This window comes from Bactrocera dorsalis, chromosome 5, assembly GCF_023373825.1.
Source record: "Bactrocera dorsalis isolate Fly_Bdor chromosome 5, ASM2337382v1, whole genome shotgun sequence".
Lineage (NCBI taxonomy): Eukaryota > Metazoa > Arthropoda > Insecta > Diptera > Tephritidae > Bactrocera > Bactrocera dorsalis.
In genome coordinates, this window is record NC_064307.1 from 53,136,327 (window position 1) to 53,146,973 (window position 10,647).

General features: G+C 37.1%; 1 protein-coding gene across 2 annotated transcripts; it reads left to right on the forward strand.

Annotated features, from left to right (window-relative positions):
* Positions 1-9,039: 9,039 nt before the first annotated feature.
* On the forward strand, positions 9,040-10,563 carry LOC109579291 (uncharacterized). Of its 2 annotated transcripts, none has more exons than XM_049458124.1 (3): positions 9,040-9,875; positions 9,942-10,109; positions 10,299-10,563. In XM_049458124.1, the coding sequence occupies exons 1-3, from the start codon at positions 9,633-9,635 to the stop codon at positions 10,446-10,448; spliced, it is 561 nt and encodes a 186-aa protein (XP_049314081.1). In that variant the 5' UTR covers positions 9,040-9,632; the 3' UTR covers positions 10,449-10,563. The 2 variants fall into 2 exon arrangements, with proteins under 2 accessions (XP_049314081.1, XP_029404791.2); XM_029548931.2 differs by having other exon boundaries at positions 9,042-9,875; positions 9,927-10,109.
* The last annotated feature ends 84 nt before the right edge of the window (positions 10,564-10,647 follow it).

Below are 10,647 nucleotides of genomic sequence, written 5' to 3' on the forward strand. Positions count from 1 at the left end.
CAAAATTTGTAGTCCACTCGCCTAGGATTCGGACGTTTGGATAGTAATTTCTTAAGCCTAGCTACTTTGACTTTTTTAACTTGCCGCATAAGCTTTTGAATAACTTCCTTTTGGCTTTACTGCTCCACCAAAGCGGTTTGAGACCACGCATTGCATATAATAGAGGGTGCGCGATGTAAAACGCTTTATGAAGAATGTTTGTAAATATTATCTCACGTGCCTCCAGTTTCTAAAAATCTCTTAAAGCTTTAATCTAACAACTATTAGATCAAGAAAAAGTCTATTTTTCGGGAAATATGATTTCTAATGAAATGTTGTATATGTATGCCGAGGGCGTTCCATAGATTATAGCGATATTTCTATAATTTGATATCATTTCCATAATAGGATTTGTCTTTCCCTTCAAAAACGAATACGGTGGATGAACGGCATTTTTCTCCCTTTTATATCGATCGCATTCTAGCAACGTTGCCATTTAAAGAGCACCTCAACGTATCGACTTTTGCTCTTTTACAACTTACCGGCTTTCCACACCTTAAACTCGGTTGATCGCGAGCAATACAATTGTCAATTTGATTTCAAAGTCATGTTTCACAGAGCTTTCCAATACTTAGAAACCTTATGTATGTATATATTTGTTAGTAATCTAAAAGTAATTTAAATTTTCTACGAGAAAAATTTTCTTTAGGCCAAGCAAGCAAATTTAAAGGATAATGTTACCTACCAATTTTGGTTAAAAACGATCGGTTAACCTCTGGGCCGGTCTGTGATTTCACAGAATGGGCGGTGGGGCCACGTACAGCGTACAATTTTGACATCGCCACCTATAAAACCCTCTCGTACCATATAACATGTAAAACTTAATGTCATTGGCGAGTAGGCGAAATTATTTTCCGATTTCATCCATTTTCACACTGTCGGAGGGGATAACAAAAAAATTTATTCTGAGAATATTTGATTTAGCTTAACACATAACATTCTACTAACATTTTTGTTTAAGAGTGCATAAATGGTTTAAGTCGGACTGCAACCACGCCTACTTCCCACATATCACAATTTTACATTTTTTTTGATTCTTTCACCTTCCGCTATACAAATCAAAAAGTAATTATTCCTCGTTATGATCAAAATTTCAAAAAAGTTCAAATCCAAGAAAAACTGTTCAAGCCCAGTGGTATTGAATATTTGGAGCCGAGTACCTATAGTTGACTTCAAATATATCGGTTAATATGTAAGACATTTAATTGAAATTCAAGAATAACCTTTTCATTTTCTGTGTGTTAAAACTTCATATAGCTTCCATATACCCAACACAATTATTTTCGAAATTTCAGGTGACTTTATACCGCATATACCGGTGAATATGTGAGTTATTTCTATGAAAATTAGAGAGCATTTTTTACTGCTAACAGTGTGTCTTTGTGTCTAAAATGGATACAATTGGGCAAATCTTGACCTAGGTCCCATATCTATATATATGAAACAAAGACGGGTTTGTTCGAACACTTATAACTCGAGATCTGTTGAACCAATTTTCATGGTTATTGATTCGTTGGGTTTGTCTCCGCCCTGAATAGCAGAATACATATTAAAAGCAATAAAACTCGATATGTGTAATGAATACTTAATCTATCATGTACATACATACATCTACATATGAACATATGTACGTATGTATATAAATAAAAATGAACCGCCAAAATGTATGTACGCTCATAACTTTCATACGACTGAACCAAATTTGACAATTTTTTTTTCAAATGTTCGTTGTGGTTCAGATGGTTTCTGCGGAGAAAAAAATTCGAATAATTGCCGGGAAACCCCTAAAAACAGCCCTTTTCTTTTTCTCATACAAACGAATCAATGCTTGTTCGTTAGTGTAATATTCTGCGATTTCACGATTTATTATAATTTATATAAATAACTAACAATTATAATATTATATTAATAACTATCGGCCTTCCCGTCCGGCACGGTTGGCGTCCAATATATATCTAATATTAAATGTCATATTTACAGACACGATACATCAACGCCTTCCTTGTTGATAAATTATGAGAGCGTGCTCGTATTGTTACTTTCATTAACAGGTACAGATCTCCACATTCCTTCCTTTTTCTCCAGACGTAGTTTGAGGTTCTCGCCTAGCTTCTGCTGATCCTCAGATGTTGAGGTAGTTCGGGAAAAAGACTCGGCATCGAGGAAAACTGGCGCTGCAGGACTCAATGGGTTTGTGGTTACAATCTTTTTCAAATGACCAACATTCCTGGTGTATGTTTTACCACCAGCGGAAATCTGCACAACATTTCCTTCTCGCTTTACTACCTTATACGTGGTAGTATCAAATGTGGGTGTCAACTTATGTGGAAATATTACATTCTTTAAGAGTACTGTATCTCCAACTTGGATGTCAACATCTCCCGCACTCCTGGCCTTGTCAGTCAACTGTTTCCCTTTATCTTTTTCCCGCATATCCTTATCTTTCTCTTCTGACTCTGCCATTTCCCCCACAAGGTCCTGAATGCAGGGAATTTTGTCTCTTATAACCCTGTTAAACATTAGTTCTGTCGGTGGAGCGCCCGTGGTACCATGCGGAGTAACATTGTACATCAAAACGAACTTCTGAATTTCCTTCTTGTAGTTGTCGTTGTTTGCATGAGCTATCTTTAAACGTTTCACTAGGGACCTGTTCATATTTTCTACTTCGCCGTTAGCCTGAGGCCAGTATGGGGGCGTGGTCATTAGCCGAATGCCGTTGGTACTGCAAAAACTTTTAAACTCAGCGCTTACGAATTGCCTTCCATTGTCAGACGTTAATGTCTCTGGAAATCCCAATCTTGAAAATATCTCTTCCATTTCATCAATAATGGTTTTAGATGTTATCGACTTAATCACTTTGAACTCCATATATCTGGAGTAGTAATCAATTAGTACCAATATATTATCCCCATTAGGTAAAGGACCCAAAATATCGGTTGCTAAGCATTTCCAGGGTCCATTCGGGAAAGGGTGCCTCTCCATCGGAGCTGGTTTTGGTGGCATTGACACTATAAGGCAATCTTGACAAGTCTTGACGTATTTTTCAGCATCTTTGTCCACACAAGGCCACCAAACTTTGGAGCGTAACCTCCGTTTCATTGCACTTATTCCTGGATGTCCTTCATGTGCGAGGCCCAGAATTATTTCTCGCAACTTTCGTGGGATTACTAATTTAGTTCCCCGTAATAGGATATCACCAACTATAGACAGCTCCAAACGAAATGGATAATATGGACTTGACATATTCGCTTTCCAGGAGTCCTGACTTAGACACGTCATTACATCTTGTATCTCTTCGTCTAATATAGACATCTCGGTAATCTGTGATATGGAGAGCGACTTCGGTATCAAAGTGGACACTACTCGAAAAATATGCTGCTCTCCGGCCCAATCATAGGGATCAGCGTTGCTTTCTTGGGAAAGCCTTGATAGCGAATCCGCAATATTTTCTTTCCCTGGTTTATATATCACTCGGAAACGATATGACTGTAACCTTAGCAACCATCTTTCGATCCTCGCTGGAGGTCGTGAGGTTGGCTTAAATATGGTTTCTAGTGGCTTGTGATCGGTTATTAGATCAAAATGTAGCCCAGCCAAATAATAATAAAATTTTTCCACAGCCCACACCAAGGCCAGACTTTCTTTTTCGGTTTGGGAATATCTCTTTTCCACCGGTGAGAGACTCTTACTGGCAAATGAAATGATCCGCGAAGTATTTGCCTTATCAAATTGCACTAATACGGCACCCAGGGCCACCGGACTAGCATCTGCAATTAAACACGTTTTGTCCTGTGGGTTAAAGTATGAGAGTTTCGATACCGCGGCAATTTTCGCCTTAATTCCTTGAAATGCGTCGTCCTGCTCTTTGCCCCAAACAAATTTCTCCTTGCTCCTCATTAGTTTCCTTAGAGGCTCAGTGCTGTCTGCCAAGTCAATTACAAACTTACCCACATATGTAGCTAAACCAAGAAAACTACGTACTTCTTCTTTATTTTTCGGAGCTCTGAATGCTGTGATCACTTTTACTTTTTCGGGATCAACTTCAATCCCTTCATCCGACAGGATGTGTCCCAAAAATTTCAGCCTTTGAGTTCTTATTATGCATTTCTTTTCATTCAGTAAAACATTATTTGTTTTAAAAATTGTCTTAACCATTTCCAGTGCCTTATCATGTTCTTCAATGTTGCTTCCAAAAATGATTACATCATCAATATAGTTCAATGCATTTTGACAAGGAGATATTAATTCCTCCATTAGCCTCTGAAATATCTCTGGAGCCGAATTCACCCCAAACATTAAGCGTTTATAACGAAACAAACCCCGGTGCGTAATAAATGTAGTAATTTCTCTGCTGGACTCAGCCAACTCCAACTGATGGTAGGCATTTTTTAAATCAAGTCGAGAGAAATACTTAGCTCCCCTTAGTTTGGTCATAAAGTTGTCAAAAATCGGTAAAGGATAATTTTCTCTCTGTATTGCTTTATTTGCCCGGCGCATATCTATACATACCCGAATATCGCCATCATCTTTAAAGGCAATCACCACCGGCGATATCCAGGCACTTGGGCCAGTTACTGGTTCGATAATGTCCAACTTTAAAGCCTCTTCCAGTTTCTCAGTTATTTTGCCCTCCAACGCCGTCGGCACACGTCTCATGGGTTGTTGCACGGGAACCACAGATTCGTTAATAGACAGCTTGACAGAAACATCCCGCCATTTGGCAAACGGTTCTGCTTCCTCAACTCTACGAACGTCCAAACCTACTCTTAAAACGTTGAGTTCGATAGCAGTGTCCCGTCCTAATAGAGATTGTTTACCATTTTCGATTACATAAAATGTAGTAATCAGTTCCGGATCGTTTTGTACCGAAATTGGAGCCTCAAAAACTTGTAATACCTTGAGTAGACGATCTGAAGCATATGCCCGAAAATGATTCGCTGATTCAGTACGTGAGTTAAACATAACAGCCTTTTCCTCGCATAATCGTTGCCAATCTGAATGGCTGATCAGGTTCAATTTAGAGCCCGAGTCGATGATCATAGTAATTATGTAACCTCCTATTTTACACGGGATCTCCCCCTCTTGTGACGACTCGTTCTCCACTCTGAATAACCCAGTTCCCTTCGAACTGTCGTGTCCATTTCCAATTTCGCTACTTATGGACTGTACTACCGTATCTCTTCGTCTCCAGCGTTTCCTATCCGGTTCATCTACTTTGAAATTGGGTTTCCGCAACCTTGTGCGGCATTTCCGATAAAAATGTCCAATTCTATCGCATTTCCTGCATTTCATATTTCTGGCAGGACACTCCATACTATTTTCGCGATGTCCCCTTTTACCACATCTTCCACACTCACTTTCTATACTTTGCTGTACAATTTTGTTTATGCCGCTTGGATTACCTTGGGGTGTCATAGACTGCGTTTGTTTATTGACTTGTTCATCAATACTACACGTTTTGATGACCTCATCCAAAGTTAGTTCGTTTTCAAGTAACCTTTTTTTTAAACCTAACGGTGCCCAGACATCGATGATTTTATCTTTTAAACATATTTCTTCAATCTGTTCTTTGGTCTCGCCAAATGAACATTTTGCTATCTGGCGGTGTAATCTCATCAAAAACTCCGTAAAACATTCTCCTTCCAGTGGTGTTATAGAACGAAACAAGTGCCTCTCAAAAGCGGAATTCCGTTGTGGCGAAAAATACTCATTGAGTTTTGTTATCAAAGGTGTAAACACATCGTTTTTTGCTTGCTCATCATATGGTACTAAAGCACCAGGAATGCTATATACCACTGCTTGGAGCTGGGATCCTCCCAAATGTAGGAGTTTATTTCTTTTCTTATATATGGAGGTGATCTCCTCTGCGTCAATATATATATAAAACGAACGCAACCACGCCTCCCACTCCGTACGCCATAACGCCTTGTCCATTGCCTGACATAGAAATGGTTTCAGTTCCGTCATTTTTATTTCTCGCTGAAACGATTACCATAAAACAACATTTTATTTTATAAAAAACAAGAATCATATAAATTAATTTCGATTACATTTGGAAAACTGTGTTTTCTTATCTTTCATTCATTGAGAAAAAACTCAACAGCTAAATTTTCCTCATGCCCTTGTTGTTACACATAAAGAAAACAAATGAATCACTTTACCCTTGTTTCCAACGTTATTAAATTTGGAATATAGTCTCTTAATACAATACCTAATTACATTTAGTCCCTTTTTGTATTTCATATGAAATATACAAATATACACATATTCTCAATCATTCATTTCGCTCTTACATTTGTCTCATTCCATTTGGAATAGACTCTTTTCGTTTTTCCCTAAATTTCTCAAATCATCTTTAAATTTTCTATTTTTTAAATATCTCAATTCATTTGCATTTGTCTCATTCCATTTGGAATAGACTCTTTTCTTATTTTTCTTTTAATTTTTTAGATTTCTTGAATCATCTTCAAATTTCCTAATTTTTTAAATATCTTAATGCATTTGCATTTGTCTCATTCCATTTGGAATAGACTCTTTACATATTTTCCTTTTCGTTTTTTTTTATTATTTTCAATTTTCAAATTTTCCATTTTTTTTAATATCTCACTCCATTTGCAAATTTCAAATTCTTTTCCCAATTTCTCAATTCATTTTAAACATTTTTATTTTCAATTTATTCCAATCTCATTTCATTTGGAATGAATTCCGTTAATTCAATCTCATTCCATTTGGAATGAATTCCGTTATTCAGGTAACGCTGAATAAAATTTTCTTCTTACATTTCCCTACACACAAATTCAAACAAAATACCTGTATGAATCTGTGCGTATGTGTGTGCTCTTAGCGTCGCTATTCCCGTTTGAATTCAAAATCGTATACGGCCTTTCCTCGTCGCCAATGTAATATTCTGCGATTTCACGATTTATTATAATTTATATAAATAACTAACAATTATAATATTATATTAATAACTATCGGCCTTCCCGTCCGGCACGGTTGGCGTCCAATATATATCTAATATTAAATGTCATATTTACAGACACGATACATCAACGCCTTCCTTGTTGATAAATTATGAGAGCGTGCTCGTATTGTTACTTTCTTTAACAGGTACAGATCTCCACAGTTAGTAACGCTAAGAGAACGGCTGAACCAATATTCATGAAATTTTCAAGAGAATGTTCTGTGTGAATCGGGGAAGGTTTAGGAATAAAAAAACCTGTATGCTTTTCGTGAGGAAAAGTCGGAAAATTGGATTATTCCAAAAAGTTAATTTTTTCCATACAAATTTGTTTTTCAATTTTTTTGTTTTGTTTTTCAATTATTTGAATCGTTCAAATTTGTCGTTTGCTTCAAAAATTTTTGAAAATTATTCAGTGAAAATGTTATGTGTTTTTCACACAAAGTGATCAATTACAGATTGAAATTTGTCACGATGCCAGGAAGAGGTCGAGCTAATATCGGTCGGTGTTCTTTTTGGCATCAACATACTTACATTAGCAGCGCAAGGCACTTGACCGAGTACTCCCAGGATGACATACGTGCGGTACTCGTATTATGGAGCGCGGTCAATCAGCAAGCGATCGTCACGATGTCACAGCATGACTGCTGTTAGATGCTAGATGTACTCTGTTGAGTGGCAAAAGAGAGGCCTGCCGTACGCACACATTCCTTTTTGGATGGTGGTTACACCAGATCAAATTGATGAAATCATTTCTGCTGAAATTTCTGATGCAGAGAAAGATCCACTGTTATACGAAGTGATGAAAACCGTTATAGTTTATGGGCCTTGCGAACACCACAATCCCACTTCGGTTTGTATGTCTGACAATAAATGCACGAAACAGTATCCACGTGCTTTTCTTTCGGAAAAACAGACAAGAAATGATGGATATCCACTTTATCGGCGTTGCTCACCAGACGACAATGGCAGAACATTCAGCTTTCAATTTAGAAAAGTGAATATCGAAGTTGACAACACATGGATCGTACTATATTCACCATTATTGTCTAATTCATATTCAAAGTTCATATCAATGTTGAGTATTGTAATTTGGTGAAATCAATAAAATACGTTTGTAAGTACGTCATCAAAGGAAGCAACATGGCGGTTATTGGCCTTGAGCGCTGCTCTTGATACGTGAACTGCACTAAAGCGCTTTGTGGGATATTTACTTTTGCAATTCATGAACGTTTTCCGACTGTTGTGCGTCTCGCTGTTAATTTGGAGAATGGCCAAAGAGTATATTTCAACCCAGGGAATACAGTACAGCCAATGGAAACATCGACAGCAACAAAATTAACATTTACGAGTTTTTGCTCAACTTTCGTCAGTGATCCGTTTGCGAGGACCTTCGGAAATACCTTGATATTATATATGGAATGCATCGTCGAAGAAATAGTTACGCAGAAAGCAGGATTGACATCCAGGTGTCTTATCAACTAATGCATTAGGACGAATTTACACAATCCACCCGAAAAACGACGATTGTTTCAACCTTCGGTTGCTATTGATTAATGTACGCAGTTCAACTTTATTTGAGTCATTGCTTACTGTTCGATGTGTGCAAGTTTTGGAGAAGTAAGCCAGCAATTACAATTGTTGGGACACGTTAATCACTGGAATGAAAATGAAGTTCGCATACTTTCCGATATAACCATCGACATTGCCGAAGACATTTTACATCGTCTTCACTAAAAATTGGAAAGGGATCAATTTCGGTTGATACTTCCGATGGTTTTATATCAATTCCATCGGCCGTTTATCGATTCACGAAAGATGAACTCATCACGAATGTGTATCCGAATATTGGCCTAATTATCGTAACTGCGATTCCTTAAGTGTACGCGCAATGTTAGCTGTTAAAAATACCGATGTTGTTGACTTAAACTGGAAAATTCAAAAGACGACGCCGTGAATTATCCAGTGGAATTTCTAATTCTTTGGAGAGGATTGGTATGCCACCGCATTATTTGCGTCTCAAAGTTGGATCTGTCGTTATTATGTTTCGCAATCTTCATGCGCCGAAACTGTGTAATGGAACCCGACTGATTGTGATGCACCTATCGAATACAAGGGGCAGAATGCTTGATTCTACGAATTCCTTTGAGTTCTATCGATTTACCATTTCAGTTCAAACGGATTCCGTTTTCAGTAAAAATTGCATTTGAGATGACAATCATGAGGACACAAGGATAGTCACTAGAAATGTGTGGCATAAATTTGAAACTGCTATGTTTTTCACACGGCCAAAAATTCGTAGCGTGCTCACGATTTGGAAAACTATCTTCTCTGTACAGTTACGCACCGGAAAAGAAACCAAAAAATGTTGTTTAACAAGCTGCGTTACATTGAAAAAAAATGATAAATTTAACTTTCTTTTCATTTCACGCAGGAAAACGGCTGCGGGGTCAGCTAGTTATTATTATAAAAAAGAAAAACAAAAAATCCCACAGTCGTTTAGATCTCGTCAATACTGTACTGGCTCTACCACATATGAACACGAGCTGTGGATATCAATTTAATTGCTCATGGAGTCAGTTTTTGTTTTCAATATTCGAGATTTTATCTGAAGCTGGTTTATCAAGCATAAATGTTGTTTCAGTCGATAAAAATGCGTTGCTCGTCGCTGTGGTTAATATTTGCTTTAAAAATTAGCTTTTATTGGCGTTCTGTTCATCTAGTATCAATGATCAAATTTACGAATATTAAGTGCGTAGCGCTGGATAAACCATTTGCTGATTTCGCCTACTGTAAGCTCAAAGCGTTGTCTCGCGATGACGTCGCTCTTTCGTTGCGCGTCAAGTTGTTTGAAGTACCAGTGAACAATGTTAGCGTAAGTTTAGGTACTCCCAATATTTAAAAATGATGTTAATTTGTACATTAGTCATTTGTATTTCAGCTAAAAGTAGAATTTTTTAAAAAATACAACGGTTATCGTCCCTTCTTGTTCAATAAAACATTAAATTTTTGTGAATTTCTCCGCAACAAAAAGCGTGTCGCCCTCTTGGATATAATTTTCAAATTTTTAGAACTTTATTCAAATATCAACCACACCTGTCCGTATAACGTAAGTATAACATTTAATCCAAAATACAATATATGGAGCGTTCAATACATGCAAGTCAATGAGGCAATGAAGGAGCTTTTTATGTAAGTTACTTTCACATTATTTGCAATTTCATTGGCTGGCAAAAAAGTATATGGACCACCCTTCTTACGTGTGATCACATCATTTTAAGGCTTATTGTTATTTCAGAATGATATCATCGTTGACCGTCTTATTCTTAGGCCAAGCTATTTTACTATGTTGCCAGCACCAGCGGGGGAGTATCGCATAAAGATAACTGTTGGTGCTTATAATGATTGGAAAGCTATTGTCAATGTATTTCTACAAATTTGGGAATAACTAAAATAAAATCAAATAACCCAATTTATTATTTTTTATATAACAATATTGTTTTATTATTTGTTTCAATCATTGCCAGACTCAATGAGGTTAATTTTAAGGGGTTCGCAAACTGTTGTATTTATAGCGTGATAGGACATGATGTATTTGGGCAGATTGGCACTTATGTATATCACTTTTTTGGGAAAATAGCGTGACA